Source organism: Salvelinus alpinus, chromosome 28 (assembly GCF_045679555.1).
Source record: "Salvelinus alpinus chromosome 28, SLU_Salpinus.1, whole genome shotgun sequence".
In the NCBI taxonomy this organism is placed as follows: Eukaryota; Metazoa; Chordata; class Actinopteri; order Salmoniformes; family Salmonidae; genus Salvelinus; species Salvelinus alpinus.
In genome coordinates, this window is record NC_092113.1 from 19,864,795 (window position 1) to 19,887,742 (window position 22,948).

A 22,948-nucleotide genomic window follows, 5' to 3' on the forward strand; every position below is an offset into this window, starting at 1 on the left:
TCGCTGATCCTCAACACTGGGGCCCCACAAGGGTGCGTTCTCAGCCCTCTCCTGTACTCCCTGTTCACCCATGACTGCGTGGCCATGCACGTCTCCAACTCAATCATCAAGTTTGCAGATGACACAACAGTAGTAGGCTTGATTACCAACAACAACAAGACAGCCTACAGGGAGGAGGTGAGGGCACTCAGAGTGTGGTGTCAGGAAAACAATCTCTCACACTACGTCAACAAAACAAAGGAAATGATTGTGGACTTCAGGAAACATCAGAGGGAGCACCCCCCTATCCACATCGATGGGACAGCAGTGGAGAAGGTGGAAAGTTGTAAGTTCCTCGGCGTACACATCACGGACAAACTGAAATTGTCCACCCACACAGACAGACCCACCTCAGGAGACTGAAGAAATTTGGCTTGTCACCTAAAACCCTCACAAACTTTTACAGGTGCACAATTGAGAGCATTCTGTCTGGCTGTATCATCGCCTGGTACGGTGACTGCACCACCCTCAACCGCAAAGCTCTCCAGAGGGTGGTGCGGTCTGCACAACGCATCACCATGGGCAAACTACCTGCCCTCCAGGACACCTACAGCACCCGATGTCAAACGAAGGCCAAAAAGATCATCAAGGACAATAACCACACGAGCCACTGCCTGTTCACCCTGCTATCATCCAGAGGGCGAGGTCAGTGCAGGTGCATCAAAGCTGGGACCGAGAGACTGAAAACAGCTTCTATCTCAAGATCATCAGAATGTTAAACAGCCATCACTCTAGAAGAAAAAGAAACGCACACCTATTTAGGCGAGGTGCTGGCTAGCGGAGTAGAAAAGTTGAAAATAAAGGAGAGCCGCACAGAGTGAGCTCCTAGAGTGTGCGGCTCTCCTTTATTTTCAAACAGCCATCACTAACATAGAGAGGCTGCTGTCAACATACAGACTCAAATCCCTGGCCACTTTAATAAATGGACTTAATAAAGGTATCACTAGTCACCTTAAATAACGCCACTTTAATAATGTTTATATATCCTACATTACTCATCTCATATGTATATACTGTTCTATACCATCTACTGCATCTTGCCTATGCCTATCATTAGTCACTTTAAATAACACCACTTTAATAATGTTTTCATGTCCTACATTACTCATCTCATATGCATATACTGCTCTATACCATCAACTGCATCTTGCCTATACTGCACGGCATTGCTCATCCATATATTTATATGTACATATTCTTATTCATCCCTTACATTTGTGTGTATAAGGTAGTTGTTGTGAATTTGTTAGATTTCTTGTTAGATATTACTGCATTGTCAGAACTAGAAGCACAAGCATTTTGCTACACTCGCATTAACATCTGCTAACCATGTGTATGTAACAAATAAAATGTGATTTGATTTGGCATGTGTACCCGATCAATAAACTTTGATTTGTGACACAAGTATCTCGTCATTATATCCATGATCTCTGGTATAACCTCTCAGTATCATATGAAATCTCGCGATAGGATCGCACTCCGATCACTACGTAATGTGCCGTGCTGCTTCTGGCGGCGCTGGTGACAGTGCTGAAAGCTGTTGGGGTGAGTTTTGTTTAATATACTAATTGAAAGTTACGGTTAAAACCCCATTAATATGAGATTATATTCAAGTTATAGCGATATAAAATCATTTTGAACCAAGTTTTTATCCTTCAAAGCTTATAGGCGGGGTAGTGTTATCTGGTGTTTTTACTCGTCCTAAATCATACCAACACGTTACAGTACTGTGTAGCTAACGTTATCTATCTGGGGAGATATTTTGGTAAACGTTTCGACGTAATTAATAAACTGTATAAACATTATCAATTGTTTACTGCATACTGGTATCCTCACGTTATGTTTGACGTTAAACAAATTTGCTGAAGTGACAAACGAGCTGACTCCATTTGTTATCTGGACTTGCACGAGTTTAGCAAGCGTTGGCTAGGTAGCCACAAGCTAGCGAATTTATCTGTCGCAGTTCCTTTGTTGTCCGGTGCCACACTACCAACTAATGCGCCTGCCCATCTTACAATGTTAACCCTTGCGAAGTGAATGGGTAGTTGAAATTGGCACAATAGACATTGTTCGTATTCACAATTCCATTAATTAGGAACAAACCATTTTAATGTATGATTACCTAGCCAAGTGCTCGTAGTAAGTAACTGTTAGTTAGCGAAGTAAAGCTAACGCGTTGTTGGCTAGCTAATGTCAGCTAGTTAACGTTAGCGTTTAACAAATATCTAACGTTAACTAGCCATTCGATTTGACAATTTGTTAACACCTCATTTGTGTTTTGTAGTTAGCTTGCTAGCTAATTATTGTGCGTTAAACTTAATAAATCAGCTAGCTAGCAATGCAAACTAATGATGCGTTGGCTAGTAGGCCACGTTACTGCATTACAAAGCGTGGTTGCTTGATGGCAAATCACATGGCTGTGCATAGTTATAGCTAATAGTAAGCTGGTTGGTAATTAATGAATTGCTTGGTGTCAAACATTGTTCAACCAACAGGGACAGTTAAGTGACGTTATGACTAGTAATAATGAACGACCTAGGTAGGTTGTCATGATCCATGAACGCTACAGTTCTAGCCAGCTAACGTTATCTAGCTGAGACGAGGCCGTGTACGTATGCTTGTTGTTGCCAACTTTAGTATGCTTTACTGACATGAATTCAGAATTTGGTGAAGCATCAAAACAATAGGTAACGTTAGCAAGTAAGATGACAAACAAAAGTTAGGGGCTTCTGAACTCGACAATGTTCGACCACCTATTTCAGAAATATGTGCTAAAAGGCCAATCATGGCCAGTGTTTTTAGTGGGTGGGCACTGGTAGGCAAATGTTGATTTATGGCTGCGTCATGAGTAACTGAAAAGCACTCGTTCTCAAGTTCCTGTTTTATTTTAACCATGTTGATATTCTTCATTGCTTTAAGCAAGAGTTGTTTTCTGAGTGAATGTTTTCCCCACTCCTTTCAACCAACGTCACTCTATTACCAAGGGTGATTAAATTGCTTACCGTTCTTCAGTTTGACAGTACAGGTGTTGTCTCAACAAACCTTGCTATGTGGTAGTTGTGCCAATCCATTGACAGCTTAAACACACAATGACACGTTGTAACCAAACTGTCACTAATGGCAGTGTTGTCAAGATGCATATTTATCTAGATGTGAATTGAAATCATAGAATTGCAGGGTGTTATAATGGTTATTTATGTAGATAAGTGGTATAAAGGGATCCATTATGATGGACTGTAAGTCAAAGATTGTAGAATTTCTCTGACACTGATTTCCAAGAGGTTCAATTTAGCACTGCTGTCCATAAACAACTGTAACCTGGATACCAAGTATGAGCTTTAAAGACCCATCCACTCATTGGAATTATATTTGACCCCTTTCACAACATTTAGCACTCATTGTGACACAGCCATGACGGATTAGTTAAACTTTGTGGATGTGTCCCTGCTTCTTGTTACTGTGCAAAGTCCTATACAGTTAAATGTTAGGATCAGTGTCTGAGCCTTTTGTCATGATCCACATTGCTCATAGAATTACACAGACCTTACTGGTTAGAAACTGCCATACATATCAGTACGGCCAATGGTATGCACAGGGACTTGTTTATCCGCAGGACTTCTAGTATCTAGTCAGCTGGCACTGTGTGCAGGGGCAGCTGAGGAAGGTCTATATTTAGGTCTGGGGGCGAAGAATCTGGAGTTCAATTCACATGAAAAGTGACCCAGGGCACTAGTCTACAGGTGGCTGTAATGGTTTTTCATTGTGGTCTTGATTCTGGGAAGTCTATTTAGAAAGCTCTAATGCTAGCCCCTTAGTACTTTGTTGCAGTGTTTCCAACACATGATGTCCTAATTTATTGTCAACCTATGGGCTAATGGTACCACCACCATCATAAATGGTGACATATGTCTTTGATGGCACATTTATCAGGAGTCGAGCAATTTGCTAGTTTATTCAAATTAGTAGGCTATGTACATTGATAATGACTTAATCTGATTCATTTTAAACTAATAGTGGATCTCTTTTTCTCAACAGTATGAAGTGAAACGGAACTGAATTTTTTTTGTACCATCCGCAACTGCTTCTTCAAGTTCAGATCACAACGAAGAAACAAATTCAAGAGAAACATCCTGAAACATAGTCGCAACAACTCAAGGAAAGGATCACTTCAAAGGAGAATCTAGAAGCAACTAAACTAAGAAGACATAAGATACACACCTGCCCAATCGAAACACACTCAAGAGAAGCAATCCTTTGCCAACATTGCGAAACCGTGAAGATAACTGATCTGAGACCAGAAGTTTGTGCCTACTCAACAGCTTTGACAAAGCACACGTCCCAACGCTACTCCCAGCCGCCCTCATCCTCACCACCGACTCTACCCTGGGGTGCCTAGAGGGCTTCTATTTGTTTTTCGTTTTTCCCCCCGGTTCCTTTAACTATCCCATCTCCTTCATCTATCTCTTCTTGCTCTGTTTATTTTGTTTTCAAGCACTATTGCACCTGCTTTTGCCTTTTAAAATATTTTTTCTCCCTTTTGCTTCATGCTACTCATATCTAGAACTTGTGCCAGAAACCTGTAACAATTAAGTGTGAGATCTGCAAAGGCGTTCAAGACGACCAGAAGTTTCAAGACGCCAAATCAAGGTAGGTCCATTTTTTCCTTTGTTTTACTTATTTCATAAATGTGTTGTGGTTTTGAATAACTTCTCTTTGTTTCTTGTTTGTGTCTAGAAAGGCGTCCTTTATATAGGCCCAGCTATCTCCAAATATAGTTGCATGTCAAATGTATTTACTTTGCATGAGGCTTTCACTTATCTACACGTATCAAGGACTGATTTGATAGGACGCCATTAGTAAATTTATTTGCAAACTACTGTAATGGTTTATCACATGGCATTTTATCTACAAATTGATGCTCGTGTTAAATTTGATGTTGAACCAATAAAGAGGAAAACGCACCTTCCCAAGTTCCAGTCTGGTCCCCTGGTGTGCTGTCATAAGGCAGGAATGTGGAGATATATTTGTTATGATAATGAACACAAATAACCCACTAAATGTCCCAACAATTCTGCTCTTGTACATGTGCACATCCGCTACCATTTTAACTAAGACGGGGAATATTGCCCCTTACCTAGATGGTCGTTTTTTGATATCATAAATAAACTTGCTTTTTTTGGTGACAACATGCACAACGGCTCCCCTAATTTACTTGAGTGACTTGAATTTCAGATGCAGTTGGACTAACCATCCTGTACCTCAAATTATGACTGACCTCTGCAACTACTTGATAGGGCTGAATCATTCTTCAACTTGTTTTAGGTCAATTGGTAACAAGAGATTAATTGCACCAACTCTAGCAGAGTGATTTAGCACAGTTAAAGCCTTTTAGAGAGCCAGTCTTCCCTGCCATAGGCTTACTTCGTTATTGAAGTTTAGCAATCTTTCCTCTTTATCCTGCCCCTCTACCTGGTCATATCTAGCCTTTCCCTTGTCTCCTCACACCCACAGACCCTTTCCTTTAATTGTGACACTGTTCACTGGCTGACCTTTTTGCCTCGCCCTTTGTTTATTTTTGTCCCTTTCCCATTTTCACCCTTGCAGACATCCAGAGGTGTATCATTGGGTGGTTGAGCAAAAAAATAACAAATCGAGGCAGTCAAGCAAACCAGTTATCAAGTACAACAAAGGGGTGGAGTTTTGCTTGAGTTTATGGAAAAATATGGGCAGCCCCTGGAAAGGCTTTGTTGAGTTTACCTTGCCCACGTCGCCACCTGCCGCGTTTATTAGCGCTGACCTGAGCAGCACCTCTCCCGTCGGACTCAGCCTGTCACCATACGGCCGATCCGTAAGTTCAGTCTTCCCCACCACCTCCCTCCGTCTCCCCCCCATCGAACACCCATTCACCCACCTTGCCCTGCCTCTCTCTGCTCTGACTGGCCTTACCTTTCCATTCCTCGGGGCTCAGAGACTAGCCTCTGCTCAGGTGCAGTTACAGGGTGGTCTAAAGGTTACTTGGGATTTGGGTATGTTTCAAATTTGCTTTTACCCACCACAATTTAAGGCTGTAAATGCTTTGTGCCATGCCCCATGCCACCTGAAATTAGTGGTGTGGGATATGATTAGTGCTGCAATATCTCTCTAATGTAGGCAATATAAACAAACTGAAGTTTGTTTTGTTTAGTGATCTAGTACAGGCAAAGGAAAACAATGGGAGTGTAATGTAACATGAAGTGAGAATAAAGGGTGACTATAAAAATTAAAAAAAAATGCGTGACCTACAAAGCAGGATTCTGATGCTGAGGTGAATAAATTACTATTGATTTTCTGGTTTATTACGAAAGCAAAATGTGTTTTTGCTTGAGTCAATTATACCATGCTCATTTCAAATGTCACTACTTTGTCAAGTTAGCTGGTTAACTCATTGATCCTGCTTTGTATTACACCCCTCAGGTGACGTTAATGCTCAAAATAATGTGACCAGTAGGAACTTGACAAAACGATTTAGACAATGTCAGTTTGACATTCTTTCCCAATTAATAACTAGACTGAAATAAGCTAAGGTAGGCTAGTTTGTAAGACGAGTTGATTTTAAACCTGTTTCCCCGGTGGCTGGTGTCGTTCAATGTCGCTTAGTCTGGAATCTTAGTTATCGAACCAGCAAATGGGATTATTCATCCCTTTAAGGACAAAATCCACTAACTACTGGGAATTTCAACTTTCAACATTGATGCTATGCTAGTAAGGGACCTAACAGATGAGGCTGCTCTGTGACCCTTCATGTTCCCACTATCATCTTACTGTGTAGACATGCTTCTGTCTAAACTGTCTTTCACATCAACACTTTCTGATTCTGTCACCTCTTATTTTAACAGTATTTCAGGCAATAACGGTAACTTAAAAAGTTACATGACCACCTTTCTCAACGCTTTGTTCCGTCAGATGTTGAATGGCAAGTTTTAGGTTTACTGATCAGGCTGATTATTGTAGGGTGTTTCGAAGACTACCTCGTCTGGACATTTAACCCCCCATTTTAGTGTTGTAGAGCCAAACGGCACATACATTTCCATCCATAATACTAGATGCTAGGTCTCTGCTAATAACATAATTTATTAGTTTCTCTTATGGAATTAGGATTCCCACGGTCAGTATCGATCTGTTTTTTTTATTTTTTAAATAGTTTAAAACTCTTTTACAATTGGTGTAAGAAAATAACTTCAAAGACCTAGAAAGCTACAGTGTAATGGAATGAAAACTCATGAGCAAAACCACAGCGCCAAGTATCCGAATCTCCAAATCACCCTTTGACCCCCCCCCCCCAACAGTGTTTCCCAGTCCTGACCCCACTGTTGGATATGGAGAGGGTGCACTCCGAACCCCCTTTGGCACGTAATACTGCTCCTTCCACCTCCGCGGTGGCTATACCCCGCTCCTTCTCTGTCTCCCACAAAAAACACAAGCGGACCCCCCTGTATCAGAGATCAGTAAGTGGGCATGTTGTGTGGGCATCGCATCAGTTGCACCCACAGTGGTAATGACTGCCAGGGGGATGTTAGCTAACCGCATGGTTTGTTTTGCAGTGGCTCTTGATTACTTTGAGGGAGATCAATTAAAGTACTTTTGGTTCTGTGTGAAGTCATATTGTAGCACCCAGTTCATGTTGACTTGTGCTAGTCAATGGGAGATGCAGTAGGTTTGGATAAAGATTTAAGTCCAATAACAATTGTTTTTGCATGTATAATGTTCCCAACTTTGTCAATCCAGGAGTGCTTGTTTATTTTAGTTGCAATAGTGACTGGGTGAATAGAAGTGGAGGATTCTCTTGAGCCAACTAGAAATAACTATACAGTGTGGCCTTTATTGGTAGTGAATGGTCTGAATCAACATAAAAACCACCTGGGGTTGGCCAACTGTGCTCACCGGCATTCAGAAGAGAAATGGTCAGAACACCAGAAAGCTCTTTTGGTTAGTCTCTCCAAACTTTGGTTCAACCATCAGTCAGGAAACACAATTTAATGGATTGTGTGTAAATTAGATCTTATTGACGTATGTGGGAGTTTCATTTGTGAAAGAATTGTTCTATCATATGCATTTACACAATCCCACTCATAAACTCACATCTGCTCTCGTTCAATATTCAGAGCTGTATTTTGTCAGCCTTTTTTCCTTTTCTTTTTCTTCAATAATGTCTGTTCTTGTTCTGCTCAGATGAGTTTTGACCCTGGCATGCTCCACAACAACGGGCACACGGCGTTTGCCAACGGCACGGCGGCGGGCATCAGGGAGACAGGAGTGGTGGAGAAGCTGCTCACCTCCTACGGGTTCATCCAGTGCTCGGAGCGGCAGGCGCGCCTCTTCTTTCACTGCTCCCAGTACAACGGCAACCTTCAGGAGCTCAAGATAGGAGGTGAGAGTCCAGTGCTGCTTCTAGTCATTTAGTAGTCTAGTCTCATCCAACAAGCTACTGAACAACACAAGCTTTTAGGGATGGTTTCCCAAACACAGATTAATCCTGCACTAAACATTTTCAAATGAGATTCTCCTTCAGACTAGGATTAATCTGTCTGGGGAAACCACCTAATGTTTATCTGGCCAAAAATGAGAATTCCTTCAAAAAATCCTTGGGGCTAAGTGGTAACAGATTTCTGTCTTGGGCTCTTCACAAGCTACTGTGGGCCGCTTTTAAGTCGATTGACCTCCATGAATGTCCGGTCAGCATTTGGTGTCGAGAACACATTTTCTCAAAGCCCATTTTCTTCCTTCTCTCTTCCCCTCTGCCTCTCCAGATGATGTGGAGTTTGAAGTGTCCTCAGACAGGCGCACTGGCAAGCCCATAGCAGTGAAGCTGCTTAAGATCAAACCAGAGGTGCTTCCAGAGGAGCGCATCTCGGGCCAGGTGGGGCCAGACTCGCACGCCTCTCCCTTTACTGTGCTGCATGGTTATATTCATCCAGTTAAGGAACACCATTTTACTTTTGGTTCTGTTTTTGTCCCTGTCACCTCAATGTCGGTGTTTGTTCGTCAGTTGGGTGTATGTTCAAGCTCATTGTAAATCTTTAAAATCATTTTTGTTTATTAATAGTTTCATAGATGCGTAAATACGAACCCCCACCACTCTGATTTTAAATTCACTTTTTTATTGTGGTTATTTATGTTGGTCATGGTCTGTTTATCTGAAATGCTAGGAATGTCATCTGTTTCCATGGAGATTTACAATGGGCTTGCCTGTCCTCGACATACATGTTGTGTGGTGATGGTGTTCACGGGTGGAGGTGGGATTTGAAGTTAAAACAAAACAGCCTAAGTCTTTCTCTAGAAAGTTCTGCCTAAATTAAGTTGAAGGCTTATTTTCAAAGGAATGACAAATGAAGTCAGTAAATTGAATAGGTTTGATTGGCTGTAATATTTTGATAGCATTGATGTTTTATTAGCCTTTTCTTCAAATGGCCTTTACTCATTCAAATTAAGAAATTTGGCATTTCAAGCATTTCACATCTCATGCAGTAGTGTCTACAGTACATACCAGGCTTGTATCCCTTCGCTCTCTTGATATAATTTTGAAAATCAACCAGTTTGTTTCCACAGAATGATTGATTGTAATTTCCTTATTTAGGTGCACTGATTTATAGTAAGGCAATTGTGTTGAATCACCCAAATGCCATTCTTAACCATCTCCCCCTGTGGTTCTTGCTGTCTTTTAGGTTGTCTCAGCGATTCCCACTCAACTGGATGGCAAATCTGCACCGGGGCAGGTGCCCACTGGCAGTGTGTGTTACGAGAGAAACGGGGTAAGAATGTCAAATGGCCTGTAGAAAGATTATTTTCATGACAAGGCTGGTAGTCAATGTAATGTAAAGTATGGATTCCTTCCCACGCAGGAGGTGTTTTACCTGACCTACACCCCAGATGACATAGAGGGCAACATGCACCTGGACACGGGAGACAAAGTCAGCTTCTACATGGAAACTAACAAGCAGTGAGTTGTTTGTCAAGTGTCTTATTGTTTCACAATTTAAAATGTTTTGATTGCATACTACCATAGCCTTTTCCTCCATGGTATATTCTGTGTGTTTCAGCACTGGTGCAGTCAGTGCTCACAACATCGTCCTGGTAAAGAAGAAACAGATGAGGTGCCAGGGGGTTGTCTGTGCCACCAAGGTAAAGCCACAGTAGAGCCTTGTGGATCCCTGGCTGGACATTGGCTACTGTATGTGCCTGATTATAATCTAATCTATAACCCTTTTGTCTGGTAGGAGGCCTTTGGGTTCATTGAGAGGGCTGACGTGGTGAAGGAGATCTTCTTCCACTACAGCGAGTTCAAGGGTGACCTGGAGGCCCTACAGGCCGGCGACGACGTGGAGTTCACCATCAAAGAGAGAAACGTAGGTGGCATCCCATGGAACCGTTCTGGCTAGCCAACTCTGGTGACCCGTTCTAATGGCTTGCAAAAGTATAGAATATGAGGCCAGTATTGGAATCAAGTTATTCTTATGTTAGGGACTCAACTTGTCAAATCAAGCAATGGCTGTTTAATGACAGTGAGAATGTCTCAATAGGAAAGTCTGTTCAACAGAAATTACTCCTGCTCATGTATACATTCTGAATACATATTGATGCCATGAGCCTGTAATTATGCAATAGAATGTCGTAATGGAGAGGAAAAGAGCAACATTGAAGTAACTAAAGCATTTATGGCGATACGGTGTCTGTCAGGGCATTCATACTACTTGGGTTTCTTGGAGCTGTGCTGTGTTTACACATGCTCTTCCACTTAGCGTCAACCAATCATCTCAATGCGGAGCTATATGGAGCCCTCTGCATTGTTACAAAATTTGGGAGGTGCATGGCATCGCCGTATGGAGCTCGATTTGGCCTCCGGAGGCTCCGCAATTGCGTTAGACCACATTTTCGAATCAAGGATAAATCGGCTATAAAGCATTTTGTTTTTCTCTAGGGGAAAGAGGTGGCCACCGACGTGAGGCTGCTCGCCCAGGGAACCGTCATATTTGAGGACATCAGCATTGAGCAGTTTGAAGGCACTGTCGTCAAAGTCATCCCTAAAGTTCCAACCAAGAACCAGGTCCGCAACTTATGCGATGCCTACATACTCAGAATTAACCTGCGCTTGGTTTTTACTGAATCCTGGATTTGTATTGTTCCTCCCAATCTTTTAGAATGATCCGCTCCCAGGCCGAATCTGTGCTAGGATCAGCTTCACGGACAAGGAGCTCCTATTCGGCGAGAAGGATACCAAGTCCAAGGTGACCCTGCTGGAGGGCGACCATGTGCAGTTCAACATCTCAACAGACCGCAGGGACAAGCTGGAGCGGGCCACCAACATCGACATCCTGCCCGACACCTTCCACTTCACTAAGGAGTCCCGTGAGATGGTAAGGACCATGAGGAGATCTATGGTACGCTCACTAGTTCATTTGAGGAAGCTTTGTGTGGAGTTTAATCAATGAATATGGCAACCTGAAATTTGCATTCCTAAAAAATCGAGTTCATATTCCAAACTGTTATCTATTAAATGGAAGAGCGTAAACCTACAGTCCCGAATGAAAGGGAAGGATTGGCATTTTATCTTTATGCACTGTCTCTTTAATCTCGGTTAACTCAAAAGTAAAAGAACTCAGTGAAGCAGTTTAAGGGCTGCTTTCGCCCAATCCTGATATGTCCATATAATTAGTGATGAAAACACAAGGATCGGTGAACTAATGCAGCTTGTGAACTCATGCATCCCATTCAGTCCCCGCAGATTATTCGGTCTACATGCAGAGTCGACGTCATCTCTGCTGTGTGTTGACGGCTTTCTCTGTCCTATAGGGTGTGATCGCTGCAATGCGTGACGGCTTTGGCTTCATCAAGTGTGTGGACCGGGACGCCAGGATGTTCTTTCACTTTAGCGAGGTGCTGGAGGAGGGCCAGCTGCACATCTCTGATGAAGTCGAGTTCACAGTTGTGCCCGTGAGTCCAGAGAGAACGCCCATGGTCCGTTTTTCAATATACAATTGCTGTCTTTAAAATTCCTTTACTCTCACCTTCCTTCTTTTTCTCTGTCAATCTTCCAAGGCTGTTAGTTTAATGGGAAACTCTTGATTTTGAAATGAACATCCAGTAAATTCTTATTAATATTAGGAAATTTCACTCTTTGAACCCATTCACTTTTCCTAGGCACATTGTTTTCCAAATGTATTTTGGTCTCTGTCTGGTTTGTATTGTGAGGTAGCCAATCTCAATGAGAGCATTATTGATCACCAACACATTGAAACGTTTTTTTCTCTCCCTCTCCTGTGCAGGACATGCTGTCTGCCCAGAGGAACCACGCGGTGCGCATAAAGAAGCTGCCCAAGGGCACAGTCTCCTTCCACACCCAGTCTGAGCAGCGCTTTGTGGGTGTGGTGGAGAAGGAGGCCACAGCAGCCATCACCAACAACAAGAGCGCCAGCCCCAGCAAGGCCAAAGAGAAGGTACGAAAGCACCCAGGGCAGCACTTGGGAACCCACAGCGACATTGTCAACATTTGCCTTTTTTATTTTGACAGTACATGTTTGTCCTTCCCTGCCTGATCTTTCTTTGCCTTTTCTGTCCTCACCCCCTCCTAGTCTGATCAGTATCAAAATGTAAAACTGCTCCGAGACCCGCACGCACACATTTCCCCTTACGATCAGGCATTTTTCAGCCCATTTGATTTGACACCTTAGTTCTAATTCTCTGCTTTGCTTTCTCCTTTCACCCTTTCCCCCTCATGCTACTTCTCTCCATTAGAAAAAAGACAAGGTAGGAGTTTTGTCTGCATGTTGCCATCAAGTTGAACAATGCTAGATAGATACATCTATCAATGTTTTCCTACTGGGTGGACACAGAGGCAAAGTACTAACCACTAATTTTGTCTCATGTTAGCTAGATATGACATTGATTTGCCAGACATTTTACGTGGCAACTGTGACAAATTCCCCTAGTTACCTTATTAAAATTCATCATGTATAGGTGTTTGCCCAATTGCTTAAATCAGTCTCATTTCCTAACCTTTGCTCTTCACATTGCTGCAGACATGCATACTGTAGTTGCCATGTATGCTCAAATGGTTAGACTAATTGTGCATATTTCTCAAGGGTAAAGTAGTAGAAAAGGTCAGTGGTGTTAATGCCCGCTGAATGTGCTCCTCACCCCATGGTTGACTGTGGTTTCAGTCCTAAACAATTCCTCTGTAAAAACATGTTATTCTCACTTTTGCCGTCTTGTAATTTACTTTACTAGTTCCTAAGGAGATATGGCATTTAACTAAGGCTGACCCCATTAAGTCGACTGTTTGGTCTATCGGCTTTTGGTCGACCAAGATTTCTTTAGTTGAGCAGGAGCTAAAAAAAGTTCATTCATATCTTAGGATCATTATAAAAAATTATGATTTATTACTTATACAAATGTGCTACTGCTACTTTTGGCCATAACACCACCAATTCTACAGTGGCACCTCAAACCCACCAATGAGAATTTTAATATTGAGGGGTTGCAATGCCTGCTTGTTGCCGGTTTGTTTTAATAGCCTATTCATTCTGTGAGCACCAAGCCTCACGCAACCACAACACGTCGGATAAACAAGTTCACAAATGTAGCTGTTTTTAAGCTTTGCTATGCTGTAATAATGGCTTTGCGTCTTTTTGTTTTGTTAGTACAGCCTCTCTGGTTTTATTTAGTGTAACGGTTCCAAATTGTCAGAAAAATATAAGCCGCGTGATCTCTTATTGGATTGTGACTAACTAATGTCATTATCATTAAGTGCTTTCAAGCGTCTTCGATTTAAAATAACAAAGCCACCCTTAAATAATTAGCGTAAACAATAAATAAACCATTCAATTTTGGAAAAATTGCATTCACAAACGAATGTGACTGTCTTTAATCTTTGCTGTAATAAAGGATTTACCCCCCAAAAAGTTGGACTGGTACGCATATAATTTTTCCCGGTGTTTACTTTGTTCCAAACGGTCTGGGGAAATTATATTGTAATCTAACAGCACCTGTTTGCCACACATAATATGTACACAGCGCTTGTGCCTTACCTTCTTGATCTCCAATATTTTCCACAACTGGTCAAATTTATTCTGCACATCTAACTTCCCCTTTACTTCCTGAGCAACCAGTAAACATTCCCAAATTTGAGTGCATCTGTTTTGATGTTACGGTGTTCTGAGTTTATAACCAATTTGTTGATGTGATTGATGTTCTATAGCCCAGGCCCTATTGGTCACGTGCATGTGACACATAAGTGTCATGTAAGGGTTCAGGGAATGTTTTCCCTAAAGAAATTAGGGATTTCGGTAACATGACTTCAGTCAGAATTGGCTGTAATTGTTACAGCAATGTGGACAGCGCTATAAACACTTATTTTTCCTTAACTGCTTTTTTGGTTAAGGGCTCGTAAGTAAGCATTTCACTGTTGTATTTGGTGCATGTGACAAATACAATCTTGATTTGTTCTGTGGTGGTCACTGCAGCAGGGAGGAGAGGATGGGTGCCTTTTAAAATATTTTTTTTACACAGGGCAGCAAGTCTGAGCCCTGCCCTGCACAATCAAATCAATTGCATTCGTACTCCCTCGTCATTTGTCTTAATTATTTAATTAGTGTGCTTAAAGCAGCAGGCAAGCTCAGTGCGTTTAGTTGATTTGATTGGTCGAAAGAACAACTCTCGGTCGAGCCAGTTTTTTTGGAGGGGTTGGGGGCAGCCCTACATTTAACACTGTGTACAAAGGTGTTGATTTCAAACACTAGTCAATGCTAACTGAACACTAACGAGGTGCTTTGGAATGTGTGATGTTGCACATCTTGGTGCCAGTCATCTGCACTCTTAGCGTTAACAAGAAGTTGCTACTGCTGTTCATCTGATATACTCCTAAACTTTTAAAATGCATCATTCCGCCCTTCCTCCTTTTGAAGTTATTACTGATGTGCACTGGCTTGGATGAATTAAAACATTATCCTACACTTTTACTTTCAACTATCCAGCCTCATCATATCAGTATTTATTTTTTGCCAGGCTGGGGGCATTTTTCTGAAGTATTAGAACGTTTCCTAATGCTCAGCAGTGGTGTTATAAACTTGTAACAGTTGAATGCCTGATTTCTGGAGAGGAGTGCAGTAGCCAGCCTTTGACTGGAACTGCCAGTCTAATCCGTTTTCTGATGTCTGTCATGTAGGAAGCAGAAGAGGGAGTGGTTTCTTATGAGGACTGTGGAGTGAAGCTGACTGTGTCGTACCACGTCAAAGATCTGGAGGGAGCTACCCAGCCACAGGCAGGAGACAAGGTACTGAAAACCAAACAAGTTCACACTAGCCAAACCCCAAAGAGAGACAATGAGTTGGCTCTGATTTCATGTGCTGTAAATCCAACCTTGTCCTCTAGGTGGAGTTCTCCATCAATGAGGTAAAGAGGACGGGCCAACAGAGCGCTGTCACCATCAAGATCCTCAACCGCACGGTCAACACCAAGAGGCTGCTGGGATACATTGCCACCCTGAAAGACAACTTTGGCTTCATAGAGACAGCCAATCACGATCAAGAGATCTTCTTTCATTACAGGTACAACTATTAACACATGCAAGCTAGTGTAAAATATGTTGGTTGGTGTGACATTAGATCTGTACAAAAAAGATCTGCCCTATGTTTTTCATGCTGCCTGTCTTTTCCAGTGAGCTGTGTGGAGACTTGGAGAACCTGGAGCTGGGCGACACTGTGGAATACACCCTGTCCAAGGGCAAAGGAAACAAAGTCAGCGCTGAGAAGGTTACTAAGGTGGTAGCAGGTAGGCAGTAAATTGATTTAGTTTGAGTTTGCACCACAGTCAGTTCTATAGCGAAGCATTTATGTATCTACCTTCAAAGTGAGTATGCTAATGGTGTTCTGTTATTGCAGTGAATGGTGTGGGGCAGGATGTTGGTGAGACGGTGATGTTGGGGAAGGTGGTGCGCCCTCTGCGCAGTGTGGACCCGTCCCAGACAGAGTACCAGGGGCTCATTGAGCTCTTGGAGGAAGGTAAGTCACCACTGGCAGTGGAGGTTTATGTCCATCAAATCAATTTAATGTTTTTACTAATGCACTTACTCTATAATAACCAAATGGCTAAATTGACTGTTCCTCTCCTCCCCACCTGTACGCATTCAGATGGCACAAAGTGCCAGAATTACTCCTTTGGCATCGTGGGCATGGCGAACAAGGCAGACTGTCTGCAGAAAGGCGAGATGGTGAAGTTCCAGCTGTGCACAGTGGCTCAGACAGGACAGACGATGGCCTGCAACGTTGTCCCCCAACGTAAAGCCCTGGTGGAGTGCGTCAAGGACCAGGTATCTGATCATGCTTGTCAACATTATTGGCGATGGACAAGATTAAATTGCCTTTCAAAATTTAACTGAGATTCTGCAGTTTAAGTACGTATGGTCAGTAACCCAAACATGAAGTAATTAGAATGTATAATTTGTTTTGGGACTTTCTCACTATGCAAGGTATTGGTGTGGCTACCTATGAGCGCTATGCCTATTTATTCTGTAATGTCTTGTCTCCCCAGTTTGGTTTTATCACGTATGAAGTTGGCGAGAGTAAGAAGCTGTTTTTCCATGTCAAAGAGGTGCATGATGGCTTAGAGCTCCAGACCGGGGATGAGGTGGAGTTCTCAGTCATCCTCAACCAACGCACAGGGAAATGTAGTGCCTGCAACGTACGCAGAGTTAGGTAAATACTGCAGGGGGGTGTACTATTACCATGAAGTAGGGTAAGATGTTCGGAAACTGAAGTATTACCTCAACTTAGCCAATAATGATGCCTGTTTTCTTGATGGCAACCAAAGTCAATGCAACTGAATAAGTGAAATTGGATTTCTAGCCCCCCACATTTACTACTCATGTCTCATTTATGACCCAGTTATCCTAAACCTAGACAGTATATTGTTGGTTAAAAAAGCCCTCTTGTTTCTTTACCCCCACAGTGAAGGGCCTAAACCGGTGGCAACCCCCCGTCCTGATCGCTTGGTCAACCGGCTCAAGAGCATCACCCTGGATGACGCTAGTGCCCCCCGCCTAGTTATTGTGAGACAGCCCCGCGGCCCTGACAATTCAAAGGTACGCACATTTGAACACATAATGCTGTATAAGTTCTGATGTGTGTACACTTTGTGTTTTTATCTATAAAGCGTGTTGATTTTATTAATACTGGTCTACTTTGTTTTGTACCCAGGGCTTCAATGTGGAGAGGAAGACCCGTCAACCGGGTGTCATTGACTGAGCAGTATATAACCTTTCCCGTCTGACTAGGTGGGCCCTGATTTAGAAATGCAACGTGAGAATGGACGACAACAATGGAAAGGGATGTTTGCTGTCTTGTGGACACATGCTCCTACACACACTCTTGATACACAGAGAAATAAGCATGTGTAACCCCTCCATGTTCCATCACCTGCAAGGGAACCCTCATTCCATTTGTTCTCTGCTGCCCATGTATGATGTACTTGATACAGTTTCGTACTGCAGTATTCAAGGCGGGATCCCTCTTCCGAGTGTTGTGCGTGTGACTGTTGTGCATAAGGTGTTTTTAGAAATGATAGAAGTTACAGAGGAATTTGTTTTGAGGGTTTCTGTGTGCTTTAGAATCAGTGACGGTTGCGTGGCAGTGTCTTGTCCCATCTGCTGAATCTGCCTAATTGTCTGGAATTCTGCACCTGCAACCTGTTGTGTGTGTGGGCATGTATTAGAGCTCATCTGCTTCTTTTCCTCCATTGTTCTCCCTCATTTAAGGCAACTAAATGATTATCATTTGCCAATGGTTTTCACTATGCTTTCCTACAAAATGCATAAAGCAAAGTTCCCTCCATAAGGAGGGTGATGTTTCTCATGTGTGGACTAAAACAGAGGCTACTTCTCTGCTCGGTTTTTTTGAGCAGTTTTTTAAACTCTTTATCCAAGAGCTGGAGTGAAAGCATGGTGTTGTGTTGCCTGTGAATGTTTAAGTGGCTATATGATTTGGATTTACTTTCACAAATCTGGAGCCTTTAGATAACTTTTCGCTATTAACACGCTTTGTAAGCAATTTCCTCAGGTGCAGAATTCCTAATGGCATCTTATATCGAGCAGTTTTATACCATGTACTTTATTTTTTTTGCACCTCTTTGCTTTTTTGTTTCATTGACGTAAGAATACGGTGCCTAAACTACAATTTTTTTTTTTTGACATATCCCCCAGTCCCCAGCCCAACTGCCAAAATATGAAGAAAGGATGGCTTTTTATTCCCATTAGAAATAATACTGATCTGCATCCCAAATACCTGTTGGTTGAAATATACTGTATGTAATGTGTGCTTTTTTTTCTTAGTGAAAGATTAAACATCACAATATAACAAAAATACATTTTAACTTCAGTAAAAAAAACAGCGGGGTAACAAAGCATTAGAATTAAGTTGCGTCTTAAGGATCAGGATATCTATTGTGCTCTGGCGGTGTTGGAGGGTGATCTGTTGTGTCTGTACGCACATACGGCAGTTAGAGACCATTTATTTAAACTGGAGATCACTGGGTTGAACCTGAACTGCACAGGCGCTCCTATGTACTTTTGTTAATGGTCTTGAATGAAGCAATTGAATTAAAGTTTTATGAAAATCATATTGTGTTACTTTATTTGAAAGAACATCCAGGCAGTTATTTGTTCCTTAAAATTCCTTGCAGTTTGTAGAAACTATTTTATTCAAGATGGCAGAAAGACTTGTCTTGAAACGGTGCAGTGAAAAAGAAATGCTGTCCCTACTTTCAAACAAATGTGCCTGAACAGTGGAGCAAACTGAAGATGGGAAAAGCTATTCAGCAACTTTTGGTAGGACAATAGAAGTTTGCTTAAAGAAAGACATTTTATTGTTGCCATATAGAAATGTAAAACTGGGAACAAATCCCTGCAGTTTGAATTATCACGCACATTAAGTTACTGGTTTGCTTGTTTTTAAACCAGTGAGTTTCAGTTCTTGCTCTACCTCGTTCAAACCCTGGTGCTGCCCAGATGTATTGTTATCTCGGAGCGATGCACAACCCTTGGTTGTGTTTCTGAATTTGGACCTGGGGCTTCAGACCAGTATGTCCACCAGTCTCTAAGCGGACTTGACCACGAGGGCCGCAAGTCCTTGATCTGGTTTGGAGAAACTAGCGCATGAGGAAGATCTGAGTTCTCTCTGGGAGCAAACTTCCTGTCTATTTACCATGCTGACTAAGAGCTCTTGACTGATTTCAAGGCCTCATTTGGCCTTGTCCACCCTGCAGCAGCAGGAGATGTGGCATCTTGGCTTGGAACATTAACTTTCTCCCTTTGAATAGTTCTGTCTCTTGAGGAATCAAGTCCTTGCAATTTCATTTTGTACTCTTCCAACTTGCCCTTATACTCAACAGCTTTTTCTTTCATCTCCAGGAACTGTTCCAAGTCTCATATCCCTCTTCCACCTTTAGTTCATTATCCCAAAATTCCAGCTGCTCTGCCTTCTCTACCTTCTGCTGGTTCTCTTGGTCAGTTTGCCTGACGTTTTGTTTCTCCTCCAGCTCATGAATCTGGCTATCCGTTGAGTTTATTTGGACCTGCAGCTCTTTCAGACTAGTCTGTTGGCGAGCAACTAGTCCTCTTAACTTTCTTCTCTCATCTTAAGGGCACTGGTTGGATTCTGCCAGCCTTCCGCTTTTATCTTTGCCATGCCAGCCTCTGAGTGTCTCTTAACATGTTGGTTATCCTTACCCTCATCAGAAATGCTTATGTTACTCTTCTCTCTGTCCCTGCCCTGATCTCGCATGCAGCAAGAGATTCGCTAGTGCTCAACGGACTTTGCACTCTTTTCTCCTCTGACTTTGCTCTGCAAAACCCCAGGAGTGGAGGGATCCATGGCAACGGTGACAAACATTCAGGGAATTACCATCCCTTTTGTCGGTGTCCTTGCGGTTTCCTTTTTCGCGGCCTGATTGGTTCACTCTTCCTCGGCTCTCCAGCCATCCCCAAGCCTCCTCCATCAGGGTCGGGGACTTTCTTTTGGATTTCTTCGGTTCTTCCGGTGGCTGTTCGGCTTGTTGCCGCAGGCTTGATAAGGGAGGTAGGCTTTGACGGTACTAAGACCACCATTACCCCTTTGTACTTTGCCCCCAGCATCTGCTCTCCCCAGCTGAGGCCCAGCCTGGTATCTGCCGCCTTTCCCTCTACTAGGCCCTTCCCAGAAGGATGGCCCTTTATGCAGCAGGGTGAGCTTGACCTCTGGGCTGCTGGCCGTACCTCCAAGTGACTTCAGAAGCTGTTCATTGGGTTCCCCATTCCGCTCAAACTCTTTGAATTTCTCTAAGTGTGTAGCACCCAGGACGACCTAAGCAAAGGAAGATGATGGGGATGAATCTATCACCTAAGATTGATTTGGATTGGACGTTTCAAGTGAAATTAAACAGTAAAATGTAAATATTGCTGGACGTGTACACAAAGGGATTGTGCCAAAGCTGTGACCACTTCCTGGCATGTGGTTTTCTCTGTAACTCCACAGACAACAAGTGGGACTCCTTCCACTGATACCTTAACCACCGTTTCTTATTCGGTATTCAAAGTTTATGGGATGAGAGCAAAATTCAGCATTAATGTAGGTTCTGAGGTCTCTGGGTATTACTTTCACACACGAAGTGGTGGAGACAGACAAATTACCCTCATGGCCATTCACTTAAGTTTGTGCTCACCATCTTGGCCAGGCTTGAGGGCAGTCACAATTACATATTTGTAAGTTGAATGCAATCAGTATTTTAAAATGGAGCCTAATGATACTCAAGGAGGTACAAAAAAAGAACTTGTCTATTGAGGGTAGAACTTCGTATCAAACAACATCAATGCAAAAAGCATCCAGCTACTGGCAAAATCCGATGTGAAAACTGATACAAGCTAAAATGTATGTAGTTCCAAGTTTGGGAATTGCTCAAGATAATTGTAATTAATTTTGATGTCAGAAAGTCATATGCATATACTGTTAAATTGTCCACTTACCTCTTAATCCTTAAAGTTGATCCGATGCTGGGAGCCATCCACTGTGCTGAAGGCACAATTCTCTAAGGGATGCACAGGAGTGATTACGGACAATTTTAAGTCCCTTGGGTTTCTAGTACTTCGGCAAAGTTTATGAACCCACCCCTCTTGCAAATAAAAAGATTGAGGGCTGATCTGTGTGAAATATGTACAGATTAGATTTAAGGACAGTTTATCAGTATGTTTGCTGTAATGTATAAATTGGCATTTTGTTACAATACGTCTGAGTACAGTGGATACAAAGACTAGTTTGTATGCATTGTATTGTGTGCTGTATCCAGTTTGATGTCAACATTCGATTTTAAAATTCAAATTGCCATTGTTCTGTCAAGACTAGTCTAGCGTTGCCATACCTTCCAAATCGCGTGGTTCGCGACGAGGCTACGTCGAGACTAATGCCTTTATATCAATCTTACTCGGGTATAAATACAAATTCGACCGGACATAATTAACCCTTAGCTACTTATTCTATCCAATGACACAATACTGTAAACTTTCGTTCACTTGCGTCAGTAAACTGTCAGATTTTTGGCTCTGGGTGTATTTGTATATCTTTCTGACAGGAAGGGTGATCTCTATCAGAATGGAATATATAAACATGCTGGTAAATTGTCCAAAGCTCCAGTAGGCGTACGCCAAGATCTGGAACATTCCACAACTATTTCCTTTGATTTACCAAATACTTTTGGGTTTTTTAGTCTCAGTCCTTGTCAAACAATACAGTAATCCCTCATTAGCTACCGACCCTTGTTCGTCATGAAACATAACCACAGCGCCCCTGACAATTTGTCTGAAATAGTCCCCTGATTAGATATTCTATGGTAGCCGTTCTTAAAGTATGGCTCGCGGACCTGTGGTGGGTCGCGACGTGTCAGTAAATCTATAATTATTTAATGAATTGATTTGGCCAAGTGCAACGGCGGTCTCTGTTCAGTGCGCTCTGTGCTTAGTAGCGGTCTCTGCTAAGTTTGGCAGTTACGGGAGAGGCCTGTGTCCTTCGCGGTTTACAAGATATTTTTTCTGGAGTTTTCTTGATCACTCCGCGACACGCTGCAGCGCTATCGTTCAACAGCAGATGATGCGCTGTTAACCACTGTTTTGTCATTCCCACTCGCCAAATGGACTCATGCTCGCAACAAGTCCTGACTGAGCTCAATCGTCATGAAAAGCCAGTACTCTTTCATACAAACTTTGAGAATTAACGAGGAGCTACCTCAATGTGTTTTGTGTGGGGAAGTGCTTAGTAATGAGTCAATCGAAACAAACAAATTCATATAACGACACGGTTACTCCCTTATAAACATGACTAGCTATTTATAAGTTAAATAACAAGTTAAAGAACCCCTGTTCTAGGGCATTGGTTCCGAAACTTTTTATAGTCCCGTACCCCTTCAAACATTCAACCTCCACCTGCGTACCCCCTCTAGCACCAGGGTCAGCGCACTCTCAAATGTTTTTTGCCACCATTGTAAGCCTGAGGCACACACACTATACGATATGTTTAATAAATGTAAGAATTAATGCGTTTTTGTCACAACCCGGTTCATGGGAAGTGACAGAGTTCTTATAGGACCAGGGCACATATAATAATCAATAATTTTGCTCTTTATTTAGCCATCTTACATATAAAACCTTATTTGTTCATCTCAAATTGTGAATAACTCACCACAGGTTAATGAGAAGGGTGTGCTTGAAAGGATGCACTTGACTCTGCAATGTTGGGTTGTATTGGAGAGTCTGTCTTAAATAATTTCCTGTGTGTCTGTGCCTGTATTTAGTTTTCATGCGAGTGAGGGCCGAGAATCCACTCTCACATAGGTACATGGTTGCAAAGAGCATCAGTGTCTT

The 22,948-nt window shown here is 42.4% G+C and overlaps 1 protein-coding gene across 18 annotated transcripts; it reads left to right on the forward strand.

Annotated features, from left to right (window-relative positions):
* The first annotated feature begins 1,475 nt into the window (after nucleotides 1–1,475).
* Nucleotides 1,476–18,681, forward strand: LOC139557357 (cold shock domain-containing protein E1-like). 18 transcript variants are annotated; one of them, XM_071372057.1, is made up of 22 exons: nucleotides 1,476–1,584; nucleotides 4,075–4,427; nucleotides 4,601–4,686; nucleotides 5,644–5,887; nucleotides 8,248–8,446; nucleotides 8,826–8,992; nucleotides 9,741–9,827; nucleotides 9,897–10,015; nucleotides 10,116–10,197; nucleotides 10,293–10,421; nucleotides 10,994–11,119; nucleotides 11,214–11,453; nucleotides 11,866–12,030; nucleotides 12,339–12,509; nucleotides 15,236–15,343; nucleotides 15,442–15,617; nucleotides 15,728–15,840; nucleotides 15,951–16,070; nucleotides 16,200–16,378; nucleotides 16,600–16,763; nucleotides 17,017–17,149; nucleotides 17,265–18,681. In XM_071372057.1, the coding sequence occupies exons 4-22, from the start codon at nucleotides 5,762–5,764 to the stop codon at nucleotides 17,310–17,312; spliced, it is 2,652 nt and encodes an 883-aa protein (XP_071228158.1). In that variant the 5' UTR covers nucleotides 1,476–1,584; nucleotides 4,075–4,427; nucleotides 4,601–4,686; nucleotides 5,644–5,761; the 3' UTR covers nucleotides 17,313–18,681. The 18 variants fall into 18 exon arrangements, with proteins under 18 accessions (XP_071228158.1, XP_071228156.1, XP_071228157.1 ...); XM_071372055.1 differs by lacking the exon at nucleotides 5,644–5,887 and adding an exon at nucleotides 7,365–7,523; XM_071372056.1 differs by having other exon boundaries at nucleotides 4,075–4,686.
* The last annotated feature ends 4,267 nt before the right edge of the window (nucleotides 18,682–22,948 follow it).

Excerpts from the sequence above, each read along its gene's own strand:
- LOC139557357 (XM_071372054.1), top strand. The coding sequence starts at position 7,395 with ATGGAGAGGGTGCACTCCGAACCCCCTTTGGCACGTAATACTGCTCCT. Across the intron at positions 8,993-9,740 it reads TGCATGGTTATATTCATCCA|GTTGTCTCAGCGATTCCCAC; the intron begins GTTAAGGAACAC and ends GCTGTCTTTTAG. Across the intron at positions 16,764-17,016 it reads TGCAACGTACGCAGAGTTAG|TGAAGGGCCTAAACCGGTGG; the intron begins GTAAATACTGCA and ends TTACCCCCACAG.